Genomic DNA, 19,704 nt, shown 5'->3' with positions numbered 1-19,704 from the left:
CTGGAGGGAATCTCTTGACTATTAATAAGAAATAATTGGAATGATAGTAGTAGGGGGTCATGGTCGCTCTCCACCCTCTCCATCACTTTCATATCCTTAATACTAGACCAATATTCTTTATTAGTCAGTATATAGTCAATGCGGCTTTTACGTAATCCATTATTAAACGTAAAAGCCCCCTGTTTATCAGATGCTGATCTACCATTAATTTCACGTAGGCCATGGCCCAAACAAAGTGCCTGAAGCTGAAGTACAGCCTTGGTCCAATTTTTCACTGGCGCAAGTGTCAGCTGGGGAATGTTCCAAGTACGATCCTCCTCAAGAGTAAGATCAATATCGTTTACATCCAGAGGTTCAAAACAACAATTAAAATCACCCGCTACAATGATATTACCCCTTTTGCAAAATACATCAAGAAGCTGGTCCAACTCCTCCACAGTTTTTGAAGATTTACCCCCTGGCAACCCTCTAGCATAAATATTAAAAACAAATAAATCCTTTAGTCCAGGGCGCTGGATTTGAATAAGTAAAATATCGTTACTGTTTGTATCCAATTGAGTCAAGGAATACCCGCTATCCTGTTTGATCCAGGTTAAGAGACCCCCCTTGGCTCTTCCATGGAGACTTGGGACGGCGGGGACATAGAAGCTAAGGTAACCAGGTCTATAATCTAAAACAGTTGACCAGGTTTCCTGCAACAATATAATATCCTTATTTTCAAGAAACTTGGACCAATCAGATGACACAACTTTATTCCTGATTCTTGCTACATTCCAGGAAACTAGAGATGAGAAGACATTATCCTCATCCCTTCCACGTAGTGAAGCTTACTGCAAGTTTCCACCAACAGAATCCTCATATTGAGGTAACACTGGCAGAGGACTATTGGTGTTAAAATGGAACACTGGTCTGAGTCACTTCTCTGAATTCCCGGGGAGTTACATCATATGGAGCTACATCAGATGGTATAATAGCTACAGAATAAATTGCTAACGAGGGTCCTCGCAGATCCTGATCTTGACCATTAGCCAGTCAGTCATTGCAGTCCAAGGAACTCAACACCTCGAATCTATTACTTACTGTAATGGGTCTAACATAGAAATCGGAAGAGGAAACAAGGCCTCTCCCTTTACTGACAACTATAGGGCGAGGAGGGTAGAAAAACCCTAGGGGCAGAATATTAATACGGTCTTGATGTATTCTCAATGAGCCTGCCTGTCTTAGGATATGATCTACCAATTGGGGGGATGCAAAGTTAACAACAACGCAACCTCCATCCAAGCCAGTCTACCCTTTGAACCATCTTAAAGTTGTTATATAGGTTATCACCCAGCACTGTTTTGGAGTTCAGAAAATGTAATACTTTATTCTTGAGTGATGACCAGTGTTCCTCTTTACCATCTAATATTTTGGGGACATTTGCCAGAATGATGGAGTAAGGGCACGCCTCAGGGGGGAGATGGAATTTTATAACTTTTTGGGAGGGATAAGGAATACCATTTAGATTGTCTCTATGGCCTCCAGAACCTGAAATATTGTCTCTTACAGGAATAGGATTATTTGTTGCATTAATTGTCTGAGCTACTACCTGTTCTCTGAATACCTGAGCTCCAACATCCAAGCTGGTGTCTACGGGTATTTGTATGGGAATGCAGTCAGAGCGAGTACCCGTTGATTTGTTCATAATCAAAGAGCCCTGATAATTTAATACCTTACTTTCCAGGGCCACTAGTCTACAGTCAATTAGCTCAAGTTTTTCCATAACTGGATTAATGAGGGTCTTAAAGCGCTCCTCTAAAACCCCCAAAAATCTAGCCATTTGATCACCCTCAATGGGGTTGGCTATAGGGGAAGTTGTTGTTTGGGCGCCCTCCGCATGAGTCTTAGGTTTATCAGCCTGAATCAATTGGCTAATTACTTGAGGGCCCATACCAACAGTAGATTTACTTTTTATCGCTTGTTTTGCACGCGGTTTGCTGCCCTTAATGGCACTATCTGCCTTCCGCTTTTTTGGTAGCTCTTTAGCTCTAGTAGCAAGCTCGGCCCGTGCCTGCCTAGTGCGTGTATTGGGAGGGGAAGGCGTCAGGCTAAGAGCAGGAGGGCAGGATACATTCAATATATCTAGCAATCCATGGCTTTGAAGCGATACCATTGGTACTTGAGTAAAATGTAAAAACGGTGGCCAATGCATTGTTCGAGTTATTAGTATTAATACTAGATGGTTCAAGAGATAACCTCCTTTCAACTAATTCTATCTCTTTGGCCACTGCTGTTTCTGCTCTTTTAAGGTACGCATCCAGTGTCCCAACCCCCCCTTTTGTATTGGTAATACATTTAGCCATAGTGCTAGCAATCCTTACGGTATCACACAAACACAAACAGGCCAATGCACAAAATGCTGGTTACAAGTCCAAAAACTCAATGGTACATAGGAGTCACTCAATAACTTATCTGAATGTTCCAGAGCCGAGGAGCAAAGTGTTAGGGAGCTGTCCCGACCCGACCTCCACCGACCTCGGACGGCCTCAGACGGCCCGCCCTTCGTCCGGCGACGCGGAGAGAGCCTCGGGCTTTTCTGCGCCTCCGGGCGCGTAGGAGGCGTCGGCGGCCGCTAAGATGCCTGGGAGCTGTAGTCTCCCCCTGCTCACAGCCGCGCGATGGAAAAGCGGCAGCAGGGGAGACAAACAGCATTGGGCCTCCAGGAGCGGCGAAAGAGCAGGCAAGTTTGTGGCAGGACCCCACGGCTGGTGGGCAGTTCAAAAAGTGAAGGTCCATAATGTTTACCTAAAATTATAAAGGTTTGCTCACACAGTGCTAAATTGTGCAAACTTTAACAAGAGTGGGCCTACATCTCTAAAGAACAGAACTCTCTCCCTTGTAAATGCCTTGTAAATGATCCTGGATTGTATCCCTGTGCCCCCTGGTCAAGTTCAGAGCTCCACTGCTCGCTTGCTAGCTTCACACTTCATAGAAATCCTTAAAAAACACAAACATTGCAAGCATGAAGTATTAGCTACAGGCGGTGAAGGTAACAGAAGGTAGCAGGGTTTACAGATGTAGGCAACCTATGGTTATCAACAACTATTGACGAGTGTAGTAAAACGAAAGTAATATTAATTTGTTTATCAATTAAATTAATTCCCATAAAGGCAAGTAGATTGAAGGAAATGGCTTTATTGAGACACATCACAAGCAATATATAAATGTCACATGAGCAATAAAATTGAAGCCTTGTCAGGGGAGCATGAGCAGGTTCAATTTGTGCAAAATGAAATGTTAATTTCCTATGTAGATCTAAAACAACGATAACGGCGCACAGGCACTTAACAGAAAGAACACGTGTGTCAATAAAGATTGAAAGCTCACGTGGGATGCACACAAAATCTTGTATTTGTTGAAAATGTATAAAGTCTAAGAGAGGGATGTAATGATGCTCTTGTAATATGAAAGTGCTAGGCACTTTCGCATTCATATGGGAGGAAAGGATCTGCTGGAGTTCAGTTATTGTAAATGTCCTTGTGTTGACTAATTCAAACAAGCTGTCTGATAGTATTGTTTAGTATGTCTTTAAATTTCAGTCGCAAAATTAACTTAGGTCATCGGGCCCCAAATCAAGAACTATGAAACAAGTCATAAAAAGTGGTCACAAATTGTGGACTGCCATCTCTGATTTTGTTATGCGAATTGCGTTCTAATAGGTAGTTTAATGAAACCTCCAGTTTCAGGAGATCTAGATCTGAAAACGGCCTACCTTATGAATATTAATTTGGTAGCTCGATAATTGCGAATCCATTTGATTGGCTACAAACACAGTGATGGTGGTCTGCAATGAACATCAGACCACCATCCTTGTGTATGCCGTTTTATTTTAATAAAAGGTTTCCCACTTTCTTTAAAGGAACAGATGCTGCCTTAAATAATACAGGGCTTATTTGCAAGCCCCTTGAGCCACCAGTGTGTCACTTCTTCTGACGCACTGGTGGCGCAGTGTGCTGACCCATATTTACAAGGTCATGCCATGTGAAGCTTTTCATGGCCTTGTAAATATGACCCCTTTTCACACATAACTTTTAGTGACAGGGGTGTGCCATGTGTGTTGCGGTGGGCGTTCCCATGCAACACCCATGGATTCTGCCGCATTCCCAGATTTACAATATTTCGTAAAGCTTGGAATGCGTCAGAATCCTGCGCCTCCCCAGGGAAGTAGTAAGGAGTCGCAATGAGGAGAAATATTTTTATTTCTGCTTGATTTTTGCTCTTTAAGGTGTTCCTTCCTGCACAAAAACAATCATGCCAGCGGTGGAAGGTGCCTGCATTGGCGCATGGCAGCCAATTGTGCACCAGCGCATGGGAAAGCATAGGGACGCGTCATATTGTAGTAAGTTTTATGCATCCCTGTGCTTTTGAAATGACGCAGCTCAGTGTAGGATAGTGGCTTGCGGTGCTGCACTGCATCATTTTGTTGTAAATAAGGCCCTGAATTTTGCATTTGGAAAGACATTGAGAGGAGCAGGCAACCAGCTGATGGGTCACTGCCTGCTCCTGTCAAGGTCACCAGGCACAATTTCCAAACAGGAAGGGGTCTACCGAGGACACCGTCACCTTTACAACATTGTTACTAGCTCTTTCAGTATCCAGTAACACTGAAATATTACAGAATTCCTGAAGAGAGTTTGTAACAAATTGTAGTTTTGGAACTGCGATTTTTGTTGCAAGCTATTGATGCATCTCACCCTGATTTGCAGTTAGGAGAGGATACCCCTTTCCCCCCCCCCCCCCCCCCCGCCCTTCTTAAATGTGATCCCGCATGTCCCAAAACACATTTTGCAGTTCAGAAAGCCTTTTTTCAGATTTATGAATCGTGGGTTTTATGACCGCAATGCTTTATAACATCGGTTCCTCTTTGCCTGTTTGTCCTTTAATGATTATTTTTATTTTGAAATTAGTCATACATTTTGTTAAATTGAGCAACAACGACACTTCCAAATAAAACTGCAATTTAACATACCATCATCAACAAGATGTTTCAATGAATTCATGTTAACCTCCTAGCAGGGCCCGACTGAGGATGCAAACCAGCCCAGGCGATTAAGTTGGACCGGATGGGGGGAGGGGGATGGGGGGAGGGGGAAGTATGACGTGCTGGTGGGAAACACTGCTGCTGCTTTTATTACAAGGGGCCGATATTGCAGCACTGCTGAACAAAAGGTCCCCAGTAACAAAACCGGCCCCCACTCTTCCAGCCCACTGGGAAAAAGCCCAGTACCCGCTATGGCAACTCCGGCCCAGCCTCCTAGGCAAAGTATCTGAAAGTTAACCTGTTAATGACAAAGATGAAAAAGAAGGAAAAAGTTCCACAGTATTGATGCACTTCTTGAGGGGACTGCAGTCCAGGTTACAAGTCTCACTGGGTGGCGGGTACAGGGAACCAAGAGCATGACCTTACGCAGGGGAGGCCCTGTCAGAGAGACAACCTCAGAAGCTACAGGTTTTACTTCACTACGTTCAAACGTTCTCCATGTTTTGCTGTCACCTGGCCGCGTTCCTGTAAATGCAGCGGTTCATGTTGTCAGGTTCAACGGTCAATGCTCTTACATTTTAAGTGGGATTCATCAATACCTTGAGTGTTGGGTACAATTCTCGAATAGAACCCATGGAATGAGAGGGCTTTCCTCCATCATTGCGGTTGCACTCCCAAAGAGTATGTTCATTCCAGTTTTTGGGCATGGCGGACATTTCCTGCGTGTCATGCTGCCCGGTGCAGAACACAAGCAGTGGAGGCCGCCGTCAATAGATGGAGGATTTCTGCCACCCTTTGTTTGAAATGCCTTATGACTACATTTTAAAGAAAACAAACATGTTACATGCATTTGACTCATTCGTACTTCACCCTGCTCCTCAGCTGAGCTCAAACAGACTTTATTCTGAATGTACCACTTGCATATGATATCGCCTCCCATTGGAAGGAACATGTTTACTCTGGAGAGCATGACGTGCTAGCTCAGTACATGTCTCTTCTCCAGCATTTGGATTCTCACACATAAGACAATGATTTTTTGTGGATCCTGTTTGCTAACATGGTCACCGTTGTCCATATTGTTAGACTCCACCACATCGTTACCGTTCCTTGGCTCTTTCAAACAATTTACGAGGTCAGTAACATGGTGTGGCAGTAGCACACAATGGTGATTCTTTATGTTGTAACGCCTGATGATTTTACAAAATAGCCAAGCATTAAACCACCATGCCACCTCACCAGTCCTACTTTAATCTTGGCAACAGGCATGGTCGCAACACATGGTGAGGCAATCATGTGTCCTCATCCTTTGCAGGATACACCAATGGATGTGTAAAGTTATTGCCTCCCTAAATCATTCCTACATCATTTGTACCAGTGTAAAAGTCATTTTAAGGTAGGAGTACTCCTTAATGAGCCCTAGCATGCAGACACTGAAAACAAAGTGTTAAGCTCTCATGAGGCACTTCTTGGATAGAATGAAGTCCTGCACCGGAGACTGTACCGTTTAAAACTTTATAGATCCATTGGCATTTGTCTTAGTATCTCTAGTTTTACTTTGTATCGGGTAGATGGTTAGCTGACTGCATGCATTGTCATCGTCATCTAGGGTCCTCGCTCAAACAATGCAGCATTCACATCAAATACGACTTAGAGCCCAGATTGAGTCTGCAGAAACCATGGAGTTTGGGGTATAATGACCTCGCAGCAGGGCCCTGTGGGTCAAAGTGCACGGATGCCATGCTATGAGTTTGTGTTGGTTAAAAAGTATGAGGTCACTATTGCTGGTCTTGGTCCATGGCTCCTGCACAGAAGATTTCTGCTGCTGTCCCTTCATCATCATTCAGGATTGTCAATGATGTCACTGACCGATGATGCATTCTTCTTGTACACTACAGCTCAAAGAGCCATGATTTGGTCTACAAATACAAATTTGCAACTACGAATTACCACAGTTCCACTGCACAAAACAGTCCTTTCACCAGCATGTTGAACAGCTATGGTAGCCTGTTTTTGGAAAAACACCTTGTGATGTTTAGAGGACCACGTTTGCTCAGCCAATGACATCACGGAGCACAATACTGGCAAGATGGTCTAGATGAAGGCCATTTTAGCCTTTTCAAGGCAAAGCGTAACTGGACCCTCGAATAACACCCTGTGTTTAAGCCTACATTGGCAAAATGTCTTCTGTCTGCTCAGACCCTGGTGTGGGGCATTTCCTCAAATGCAGACTTGAATACTTGAAGCAGAGACTTCCTTATAATATAATTGAATTCATGCCCTATAAAGACATAGAGGATTGGATTGATACAGCTGTTAAACATGGCCAGGCACTTGGAGAGTGGGATGGCCACATAATAAACAAGTGGCGGGAGGTGGCTGACAGTTATCCGTGCCAGAGCTAAGCCGTGGTATGGCAACCAGCAGAGAAAGAAGGAGAAAACAACCCCAGTGATGACCAGTAGCGGCCTGTTGGATCTGTTCAGGCGCTTCTTCTTGATAGAAAAAATGATGATTGCGTAGGAAATTAAGATGATGGTCAAAGGAATAAGAAACTGATAGAGAAATAGGCAAACTGTGAAGACATCAGCCTCCTGCTGTTCCCAGTCTTCGAAGATGTCCACGTTCTTGCAGGTGCTGCGGTTGTGCGTCGTGGACATCTCGGAGAACATGAAAGAGCCCGGGACAAGGGTGATCGAGAGAGTCCAAATGAGCAAGCAGACAGTGGTGATCAGCTTGTTTGTTCTGTAGTTCTGAGACCACACTGGGAAGAGCACCAGGACGCATCTGTCGATGCTGATGGCACTCAAGAGTAGAATGCTGGTGTTGATACTGAGTCCGAAGGTGCAGTTGAGCAACTTGCAAGTTACTGAGCCAAAGGGCCAGTTGAGGTCCAGGGCCAGGTAGAGGAGGGTGGCAAAGATCAGGAAAGTGGAGATGAAATCTGCAATAGCCAGGTTCAGGAACCAAATGGTGTTGATGGTCTTCCTGAGCTTGCACCCAGTGATCCAGATGACAGTCCCATTGCCAGTCACCCCCATCAGAAGAATAATGCTGAACATCACGGCGGTGACGACCTTCATGGTGTTTTGAAGCTCAGCATATTCGCTGTAGAGGGAGGTTCCATTGGTTGTATTTAATCCAATAGCAGCCATTTTCATTCTGGAAAGAGAAATATTAAAGTGTGAATATAATGGAAAGTTTAACTGGTGAAGAAGGCAAGAACAGGCTTAAACATAAGTGACAAGCGCAAATGAATACTAAACCGATAACACATGTTTCTGTGATGCTCATGCATGTTGACATTTCTATGTGTAGTAAAGAGCTTCATTGGTTGACATTCAGACCACCCTTGTAGGCCCAGCCCTTCTTGCTGTGGGTTCCAGAAACTATAGGGCATATTTACAAGCCCCTACTGCCACAGGAGTGTCACTTTCTTAGACGTTCCTGTGGCGATAGGGGCCTGCCTTATTTACAAGGAGGTGTTAAGCCACTTAACATGGCTTAACGCCGCCTTGTAGATAAGATCCCTTTTCACTCACCACTTAGCGTGAAAGGGGTGGGCACTGGGTGTTGTGGAGGTCGTTCTGCTGCAACACCTTCATGCACATAAACAATCATTAAAAAATGACAATTTGCAACTTCTATGTGTGCTGCACAATGCGATCATTCCCTCAAAGCAGGCACCCTTGCACTATGGTGTAAGAAAGCCTGTGTTGCCGCTAGGCAGCTTAATTTAGCACCAGTGCAGGGAATTGCTGTATTATTGTATATGCTACGGATCCCTCCATTTCTTAAGTGACGGAGCGCTAGCAATTTTAGAGCTAACCCACGCTTTGCCGCTTTCTTGTAAATATGCCCCAACATCTCTTTTCTCTCACGAAGCATGTTGGTTTAGAGGTTTCCAGTGTCAGACACTCCCCCGAGTTTCCAAGGGACCAATATTTTCTGGGTATTGGGAATTCATTTTGGAATATTTGTCTATTGGTTGTGATTAACATGATTTAGGTTACATCTCCTTTGAGGTCTTTTATCTATAGTAAGCATTAAGGTCCACTCCGATATTAACACTTTATTTCTATTTTATAGGTTCTCATAAGTTTGTGAACTCCTGCCATTGAAGCTCTGTATATGTGGGCCTAGTAACTGTACAGGGTGCTGTAGTGTGTGTGAGCAGGAGTGTGGAATGATGGGGGAAGGACAGAGAGCAGCAGCTCATGCTCTCTTTTCTGACTATAGACAGACCTCATTCGATTGCATTTTATGCTGTCAAGCCTAATAACCGAAGAGCATTGAGAAGCTACTTCATGCACATGCTGCACATGACAGTGAGAATACTTTTCAGAAATGGAAATCTAAAATGTCTCTTGTGCAGAGGAGCACAAGGTTTAGGTGTCCACTGTGCAGCAGACCCTGTAGGTTTTAGGTCTGTAGGGTATACCTTGTACTATTTTCTTGGGTGACACTGAGAGGTAGACATGTAGCAAACACCTTTCATAGGTGTATATTGCATGACATCTGAGTGCATGTGTGATCAGTGCCCTTGTTACATGCAAAGGCCTGGTTTGGATTCCATTTTGAATCACGTGGCTCATAACTGCTGGGAAGTTGCTGCACACATCAGCACCGCCTATACCCGTGCAGTGGCGGAGATAAGGCATCTCAAGAAAGCAGGCTTTGTTTCAGTCCCACAGAGATGCATACTGTTTCAAACTCTGCTCCAAACACGGAGACTTTTGTCAATGGAAGGGTAGTTAGCCAAAACCATGGAGAGAGAGCATCATACGTGTCCCTTTCTCTTGACACTGTACTCCAGCATGTGGGGAAAAGATCAAAATATGCCAGGGGGTGGTACAGCTAGAAAAGGTCTACAGAGGCGGAGGATGCGTAAGAAAGGCCTCAGGCCTGTAGAAGTTAGGGCCATTCTCATTAAGATGCTTTACAAATTACTGCCTTAACCCTTAATGCCTCTTTTTGAAGGATGATCATGAAGACATCTGGGCCTCTCTTGAGGCCAGCACCAGCAGTAATCCCAAGCACACTAGGGCTGCAGGCCTTACACATTCATTCCTGAGACGGCATCCTAGCTGTGCCTGGTTCGAGATGCCAACCTGGAGCAGAAGGCAATCCCTGATGCTCCCTGATGCAGTGAAATGCTGCCTGATGCAGTGAAATGCTCCCTGATGCAGTGAAATGCTCCTTGATGCAGTGAAATGCTCCCTGATGCAGTGAAATGCTCCCTGATGCAGTGAAATGCTGCCTGGCTGCAGGGCCCATGGAAGTGCACAGAGAAGCATAGTGTTGCTCATCACAACAAGGTACGTATCTCACAATACAGCCACTTGGCCCATTGATGCCTTGGGTATTTACGCTACATGCGGACACCTTGGGGCAGTGAATAGACTTCCAGGCCTGCCTTGCCCTCTGTCATGGATGCACGACAGATTGCAGATGATTTTGGGAATTGTATTTATATACAGATTGCCAGTTGCACGACACAAGAAACACAGGATGAGCCTTGTTACTTGCCCAAGATGTGAGCTCTCTGTCTCTTTCCTGACATTTTGAAACCCTAGGTCAAGCACTGGAACTATTTTTCACTATTAACATTTTTGGTTCACGTGTTTTTTTCCAAAGACCAAAGTACATTTTTGTACACAATACCAAGCCTGCAAAACAACAGAAGTTATTTCAGTTAAAAGTTGGTTGCGTATTTTCTGAAATAGGCGTTCTTTCTAAGCACATAATCTAACTTCACACAAAGTCCTAATGCAGAATACAAGTGAATTTTATTTATTTTATAGGAGTTTATTCTAAATTGTTGCCAAAGTGACAGGTGAATTTGATGTGCTTTATGTCTTGCAAAAGTATTTTGTCCCTAAATTCCTTGGAATAAATTTGCATTTGAACAGAATAATAGTTATACATCATTCTGTAGTAAGTACCTTTAAAAATAACGTATTTCCTATTTGACTGAAAAAGGGAAATTTACTTTTCTACCTTCATTATGTTTTAGTCCAAATCAGTATTTGTGTGTCGTTTATTATTTCATGCACTTAAGGCAGAGACATTTGAAAGCATGGGCAAAGTGGGCAATTACCAAGGCCCCTCACTTTACCTTACTAGCACTGAGGGGGAGTGGTGGGAACTGTAATCAGCGTGCATTACCCTGTGGCCGTCCCAGGGTTTAGATCTCCCTACCTTAAACTCTACAGAGATTTTAGAGCTGCCAGACACTACGGATGCTGGCGCACCAAGGATAGGGCCAAGGCTAGTCTCATCCGCGTGCATCTCAATGAGGTCTCCTGAAGGAACTCAAGAGCGAGATACGCATGCCAGCCGAGAAGTTGATCCAAATGAATTGAATGTGATGAAGGTGCTGCAGGGGAGTCCAATCTATGACCAAGATTATGATGAATACAATTTCTGGAGTGACTCAATAGTCAACAATCTCTAATCAGTCTGGCAAGACAAAGCGAGTATTGCTCCTCAAATTCTCTATTCTACTTTGTACTTAGAGCTGCCTGCAGCCGCATCTATCTCCATGTTGGACATAATGTTGCTGATGCTAAAGACTCTGCAAGGCATCCTTGAGGCCACTGTTCTAAATAATGATACTTTAAAGTGCATAAACGTTACCTGCAAACAATAGCCTCAGAGATGCATTAAATGAATGTTTGTATGCCTATTTTAGGTAGGTCAATTGATAGAACAGAGGAGGAGACACTACAAGAGAGAAACCAAAGTGGAGGTTAGGATACAGTGATGAAGAATATATCACCCTCAGTTTGCATTTCAAAATGGTCAATGCTAGTAAGAAAATGGGGGATACCCAGTTTGCCGAAATAATTACTGAAACAATTTTTTGTGTAGATTGAGGCCCATCAAGAAGGTAGGAAAATTGGCAAAAGCAAGAGAAAGAAAAAGAGGGAAGGAGTAAACTGGCTAGGGAAAGTGTGAAACCCCTAAAAGATAATAAAATCCAGGACAACATACAGGGGAACACCAATAGAGAAATGGTTGCTATAACGAGGCATCAAAATCATACAGCGGTCCTTGTCAAAATTATAAGAACAAGCAAGACAAAGAGAGCTCCTTTAAAGGAAGTTCTAATGAGTATTGAAACACCAAGAATTTATAGTCCTCAAGTGAATAAATCACTGAGGAAAGGTAGAGCTCCAATAACAAACAAAATATAGTAAGTAGGGAACATCAGGCAGTAATACCAGGCATTAGTGGGTATATTGCACTCCCGACAAGAAAGACAATAGGGTGCCAAGATGGAAGAATTTACGGGTATTTGTAAACCCCTCCAAAATGGAAAGAATAGTAAAAGGAATGGTAAAAAACTGAGAAAATAAAATCCACTAAACAGGTCCCAGTTGTGCAGTGTCTTTTCAAAATATCCCAGTCTGTAAATGATTTCTTCTAACAATATAAAACAAGTGGGTTTTGCAAGGAACAAATCCGGTACAGAGTCCACAAAAATCCTACTATTCTTGGAGCGGGTACGAAAAGGCATTTTTAAGGCAAAGAGATAGCTAATTAATCAAGGGATTACATTTACACCAGAAACAGAAATTCAAGGTACAGAAAGTACAAATAAATATATTTTCAAATGCCATACAGACCTTGGAATAAACCAGGTAAAGCTGCAGCATAAAGCTGCAGGTTAGAAGCACAGCTCCAGGCACATAGACAACGGTAGGGAAGGGTCAATGAGAATAACATTTTCCTAGAAAAGATTTCAGCAGAGATGGGCAGGATATCTTTGACATAAATCACTATGCTTACCTAAGCATTGGAGGCCGAAGTAGAGTAGGTTTTCGATTACCTAAGCGAGGTAGATTATGCCTGTGTTACTACACACAGAACTGCAATGCTCTCCTGGAATATTCATGGTTTTAAGAATTTAGGGAAGCAAGAGATCTTCAAGTACATCATTCATATGAGATCTTTTGTTCCCAAGAGAATTGGCTGTGAGTAGAGCTGCCCAATATAGATGAAGTAATATGGATTTTATTGTGCAGGTAATTAAAACCAGTAAAAAAAAACACAAGTTATCTTAAATAATGATGAAAACACATATAGATTATAACATTATAATAATTTGAAGATGTGGCCCAAAGGCTAGAGCCATCAAGCTTGAAGCTGGGGAACCGGGTTTGAGTCTGGGCCGAGACACTCCATATCTTGTGACTCTGGGCAAATTGCTTAATCTCCCTGTGTCTAAAAAAATGAATGTGTCCATCTGTAATGCTCATGTAAAGCTCTCAGATACAATTGGGATGAGTTTGCATTATATAAAACAAAACAAAAAAAAAAATCATATTGGCATTATTTAATGCTGTTCGAGTAGAACAAAGTGCCAGTGTCACAAAAGCCCAGATTAGCAGCGGTGACACAGTAAGGCACAGAAGTTCAAGTACAAGTACTGGCAAGTAGAACATTCTTTAGTTAAAGGATGATCAAGCAAAAGGGCAACTGACTCGCGTCTAGCTGCTGGTACTGAATCAGGCGAGGGTGTCCGTTCATTGGGTGAGGGGTACGGTCCAACCCACAAAACGACCACACGGGCCATTTAACACAAGTTAAAACACACAAGGGTCAGGAAGTAAAAAACAACCTTCAGATTGGGTAACCACTTGACCAAATTGCATAGCAATAAAATCACCGACTGATGTCCAAAACACGCAATATTTGAAGAATGCCAGAATCACTTAATGTGGAAAGAACATTCTTGCTGCATGACACTAACAACGGCAGCGAACTATTCAGAGTGTCCTCTGTCAACATTGCATAACCATAAAAACACTGACCCATATTGAGACACACAGGAGAAAACTATCTTTCAGCAGCTGGAGGGAAAGAAATCAGTGCCTCTTGACTGCGGCGGGGTGAAATGCTATCCCAGTGTTCAAAGCAGTGGGCGGGGTAGCTCTGTGGCTCAAAGTGTCTGGAATTCTACTCAGGCTGAGCCAGGCCTATTAGAGGCATGCCAGGGATAGAGACGGGCCACCCCGGTGGCACCTTCGATCAACTGAGTCTGTTGAGTACAAGGGGGACGAATTTGGTCAGAAGGATGTTTAAGGTGGTGTTGTCAAAAATGAGAGAGGCGATGACAGCCTGCTGACACATGCAAACTTCCAGTTTGCAGTTGCATGCTGGTAGCTTGATGACTGACCGCCCAGGCGTGATTGCACTTTGCTTGGAAACCCTCTCAGGATCGTATGACCATAGGTGGACCAATATAGATCGGTCCTGCAAGTTTTTTACATGGCAGCAAAAGAAATACCACAGGCCGTTCATCTGGTCGGTATCCTGACATTACTATTAACCAAGGTAGCTACCAGGGTCGGGGTGATCAGTACAAGAAGTAATTGAATTTTAGCTTGTTGCGCACAATTGTACAGGGATAATATGGATCAATTTTTTAATTAATTGTTGTTAATGTTTATTCACACATTTAAGATGCTAAATATTATGATGAAGAAATGCAAATGTTTACTTAAGATCTTATCAAATTTGTTCTATATAGTCACAGCACCGGATTGTACTGCTAGGGATTTTAACCACCGATTAGATCCCTATAATTGTGACCCATTTCACAAAGAAGTCCTGTCAGCCTATAACATTCCCACTGGGAGATATCAGGAAAGCCTTATGACCTCCAGAGATACCTCATTAGAAAAATGTTTTGCTTCAAGTTGTTCAGTCTCGCCCTAGGTGCGCCGGGTATGCCCAGACGTGGGTCCTGGGCTCACTGTGCCACTGGAATCAAGCTATTCTGGCTGAAGAGGGGTGAAACCCTGAAACCGGTCCTAGGATGTTTGTTTCCGGTCCAGGGAGGACCTGGCTTGGCAGTTCGGGCTAGACTGTTCCCATGAGGCACAGGGTCAAGACTGATTTGCATATGGCCAGGTCTAAACTGGGGTGGCATGGTGAGCAAAAGAATGATGGATTTAACCCAGATCTCTTGACTGGGGTTGAATGTTTTGATTTGTTCTGCATTCCGTCCATCAATTGTGTGCCTTTTGCTTTCTCGCCCTAAGTCCGCCTGGTATGCCCAGACATGGTTCCCGGGCTCACTGTGCCACTGGAATCAAGCTATTCTGGCTGAAGAGGGGTGAAACCCCAAAACCGGTCCTAGGATGTTTGTTTCCGGTCCAGGGAGGACCTGGCTTGGCAGTTCGGGCTGGACTGTTCCCATGAGGCACAGGGTCAAGACTGATTTGCATATGGCCAGGTCTAAACTGGGGTGTCATGGTGAGCAAAAGAATGATGGATTTAACCCAGATCTCTGGACTGGGGGTGAATGTTTTGATTTGTTCTGCATGCCGTCCATCAATTGTGTGTCTTTTGCTCAAGTTGTTTAGTCAGCATAAATGGAGAGGTGTCATCGGATAGACCGCAAAAGAAGACCTTAATGTTTGGTAATCAGGAGTGTCCGATGGACTATGCCTTCTTGCACACCTGGGACTTCACTCATGTGGAGCATTTTGAAGATTTGGAAATGGAAGAAAGTGATCATCAACCTTTATATTTGGTGATATGTATAGGAGTCCATCATATCAGAGAGAAGGTTCTTCCCCTAAAAATGGACTGTCGTGAGTATATCAGAACAAAGATAGCAGAGAAGTTCCTTACCCACTTAAACAAGCATTGGCATAGCCAATAGGTCTCGCCTTTGGGACCTTATAAGTGTTTAGTTATCCAGCACAATATCCTTGGTGCAACAACATCAAGTGTTGCATGTCTAAACACTTATAAAGTCCCAAAGGCGATACCTATCCGCTATGGCAATGCTTGTTTTGAGTGAGTGGCTCGTGCAGGTATGCCACTGTGAAGTAGAGATGCTGCGAGTGCTTTTACAGGAGCCCCTGTGAAACTGCACCTCTTCAAAATGTATCTTGGGTCTGGTGTAATACTTCTAGCCCCTATTCCCGTCTTCTCGCGCCCAATGCATCCTTAAATGTCCCATATACAGTTGACACTCCTATTACCCCTGCCCTCCAGTGACACTTTACCTGTCAGGGGTGGGGGTGGTAGTGGTGGACGTGATGGTTGTGGTGGAGGTGGTGGTGGATGTGGTGGTGGATGTGGTGGATGTGGAGGTAGTGGTGGACATGGTAGTGGTGGACATGGTGGTGGTGGATGTGGTGGTGGACAACGTGGTGGTGGTGGTGGATGTGGTGGTGGTTGTGGACATGGTGGTGGTGGTGGAAGTTGTGGTGGTGGTGGCCATGGTGGTGGATGTGGTGGTGGACGTGGTGGTGGTAGTGGGCGTGGTGGTGGTGGATCTGGTGGTGGTGGTGGATGTGGTGGTGGTGGAAGTGTTGGAGGTTGTGGTGGTGGACATGGTGATGGTGGAAGGTGTGGTGGACATGGTGGTGGTGGTAGACATGGTGGACATGGTGGTGGTGGATGTGGTGGTGGTGGTGGTGGATGTGGTGGATGTGGTGGTGGTGGTGGTGGACATGGTGGTGGTGGATGTGGTGGTGGATGTGGTGGTGGACATTGTGGTGGTGGACGTGGTGGTGGTAGTGGACATGGTGGTTGACGTGGTGGTGGTGGTGGTGGACATGGTGGTGGTGGTGGACATAGTGGCGGTGGTGGATGTGGTGGTGGACATGGTGGTGGTGGTGGTTGTGGATGTGGTGGTGGATGTGGTGGTGGTGGATGTGCTGGTGGTAGATATGGTGGTGGTGGACGTGGTGGTGGATATGGTAGTGGTGGACATGGTGGTGGTGGACATGGTGGTGGTGGACATGGTGGTGGACGTGGTGGTAATGGACATGGTGGTGGTGGACATGGTGAAGGTGAATGTGGTGGGGGTTGGATGTGGTGGTGGTGGTGGACATGGTGGTGGTGGACGTGCTGGTGGATGTGGTGGTGGATGTGGTGTTGGATGTGGTGATGGTGGTGGACGTGGTGGTGGTGGAGGTGGTGGTAGTTGACGTAGTGGTGGTGGTGGTGGACATGGTGGTGGTGGACGTGGTGGTGGATGTGGTGGTGGATGTGGTGTTGGATGTGGTGATGGTGGAGGACGTGGTGGTGGTGGACATGGTGGTGGACATGGTGGTGGACACGGTGGTGGTGGACATGGTGGTGGTGGACGTGGTGGTGGATGTGGTGGTGGACGTGGTGGTGGTGGTGGACGTGGTGGTGGTGGATGTGGTGGGGGTGGATGTGGTGGTGGTGGGCGTGGTGGTGGATGTGGTGATGGTGGATGTGGTGGTGGACATGGTGGTGGACATGGTGGTGGTGGATGTCGTGGTGGTGGACTTGGTGGTGGTGGTGGACGTGGTGGTGGACCTGGTGGTGGTGGATATGGTGGTGGTGGACTTGGTGGTGGGGTGGTGGGGTGGATGTGGTGGTGGTGGATGTGGTGGTGGTGGACGTGGTGGTGGTGGTGGATGTGGTGGACGTGGTGGTGGTGGACGTGGTGGTGGTGGTGGACGTGGTGGTGGTGGATGTGATGGTGGTGGATGTGGTGGTGGATGTGGTGGTGGTGGTGGATGTGGTGGTGGTGGACATGGTGGTGGACTTGGTGGTGGATGTGGTGGTGGTGGTGGACATGGTTTTGGTGGATTTGTTGTGGTGGTGGTGGACGTGGTGGTGGTGGAGGACGTGGTGGTGGTGGACATGGTGGTGGTGGACATGGTGGTGGTGGAGGACATGCTGGTGGTGGAGGACATGCTGGTGGTTGATGTGGTAGTGGACGTGGTGGTGGACATGGTGGTGGACGTGGTGGTGGTGGACGTGGTGGTGGTGGATGTGGTGGTGGACATTGTGGTGGTGGATATGATGGTGGTGATGGACATTGTGGTGGTGGACATAATGGTGGTGGTGGACATTGTGGTGGTGGGCATGGTGGTGGTGGGCGTGGTGGTGGATGTGGTGGTGGTGGAAGTGGTGGTGGTGGATGTGGTGGTGGATGTGGTGGTGGTGGATGTGGGGGTGGTGGATGTGGTTGTGGACATGGCGGTGGTGGACTTGGTGGTGGATGTCGTGGTCGTGGTGGACATGGTGGTGGTGGATGTGGTGGACGTGATGGGGTGGACATGGTGGTGGTGAACATGGTGGTAGTGGATGTGGTGGTGGTACTGGTGTTGGATGTGGTGGAGGACGTCGTGGTGGTGGACATCATGGTGGTGGACATGGTGGTGGTGGACGTGGTGGTGGTAGATGTGGTGGTGGACATGGTGGTGATGGTGGACATGGTGGTGGTGGACGTGGTGGTTGTGGACGTGGTGGTGGTGGATGTGGTGATGGTGGTGGACGTGGTGGTGGTGGTGAACATGGTGGACGTGGTGGAGGTGGTGGTGGTGGATGTGGTGGTGGTGGTGGATGTGGTGGTGGTGGACATGGTGGTGGTTGATGTAGTAGTGGACATGGTGGTGGACAAAGTGGTGGTGGATGTGGTGGTGGTCGACGTGGTGGTGGACGTGGTGTTGGTGGTGGTGGTGAACATCATGGTGGACGTGGTGGTGGGCATGGTGGTGATGGTGGACGTTGTGGTGGTAGGCGTGGTGGTGGACGTGGTGGTGGTGGACATGGTGGTGGTGGTGAACGTGGGGGTGGTGGTGGATGTGGTGGTGGTGGATGTGGATGTGGTGGTGGTGGACATGGTGGTGAGGGTGGATGTGGTGGTGGATGTGGTGGTGGTAGATGTGGTGGTGGTGGACGTGGTGGTGGATGTGGTGGTGGTGGACGTGGTAGTGGTGGACGTGGTGGTGGTGGACGTGGTGGTGGTGGTGGTGATGGTGGTGGACATGGTGGTGGTGTTGGTGGTGGAAGTGGTGGTGGTGGACGTGGTGGTGGATGTGGTGGTGGTTGGTTGTGGTGGTGGACGTGGTGGTGGATGTGGTGGATGTGGTGGATGTGGTGGACGTGGTGGTGGACATGATGGTGGTGGATGTGGTGGACATTGTGGTGATGGTGGTGGACATGGTGGTGGTGGTGGACGTGGTGGTGGTGGTGGATGTCGTGGTGGTGGTGGACGACTATTGGGTAGGAGGGTGCTGGCAGAATGCAGAAGAAGAGGAGGATCTCGAAGGGGGCACATGGGAGAGCAGAAAGAGGCTGAATATTATCTGGGTTCTCAGTTCTAACATATTTATTCAAAGTATTGGTTTCTAAAGGCATTTGATTCTTGCTGAGAAAAGAAACTTAATCGACCCTTCAAACACTGATATTAATTTCTGTTTGCAGGCTCATATACTCATTCGTCCTAGTCAAGCGTGTCCGTGCACTATAAAATATAATGCTTTTGATTTTGTATCATATTACTGCTTCCATGGAGCTATCAGAGGTGGAAAGGGTAACCTCCGCCATTTAGCGATATCTCTTTAGCCAGCTGAAAATATAAGTTAATATCGTGCAGAAGAGCACAAAACAAAATAAAACATAAAAAATATACAGAGCCAATCGCAGCACGGGAGGGGCAAAGACCAAAACGACAGAAGGGGGTAGAGGTGAGGCATGCGGCTTTCCATCGAATTGAAAGGCAACTGACACGGCCAGCATCCCAGACACACACAGCGTTTCCCTTGTGGGAGCAAGCAGGGGCATCATCTGTTTTCAACATAATTACAAACAAATGGCGCCAAAGCTCGCTCCCGCAAGGGAAACGCCAAACGCGCACACATTGCAATAGAATGCAAAGCAAAACGTGCATGTTTTAA

General features: G+C 46.1%; 1 protein-coding gene across 1 annotated transcript in view; it reads right to left on the bottom strand.

Annotated features, from left to right (window-relative positions):
- Positions 1–3,156: 3,156 nt before the first annotated feature.
- The window catches only part of LOC146808974 (chemerin-like receptor 1), a 518,859-nt gene continuing 502,311 nt past the window's right edge, over positions 3,157–19,704 (bottom strand). Inside the window, exon 3 of the mRNA XM_085615771.1 lies at positions 3,157–8,179. Within this exon, the coding sequence (XP_085471897.1) occupies positions 7,213–8,178 (966 nt within the window). The 5' untranslated portion in view covers position 8,179 and the 3' untranslated portion in view covers positions 3,157–7,212. The remainder of the gene's footprint in view (positions 8,180–19,704) is intronic.

This window comes from Triturus cristatus, chromosome 7 (genome assembly GCF_964204655.1).
Source record: "Triturus cristatus chromosome 7, aTriCri1.1, whole genome shotgun sequence".
Taxonomy (NCBI): domain Eukaryota; kingdom Metazoa; phylum Chordata; class Amphibia; order Caudata; family Salamandridae; genus Triturus; species Triturus cristatus.
Note: the sequence above shows the minus strand (reverse complement) of the source record. Positions and strands in the feature narration are given on the sequence as shown.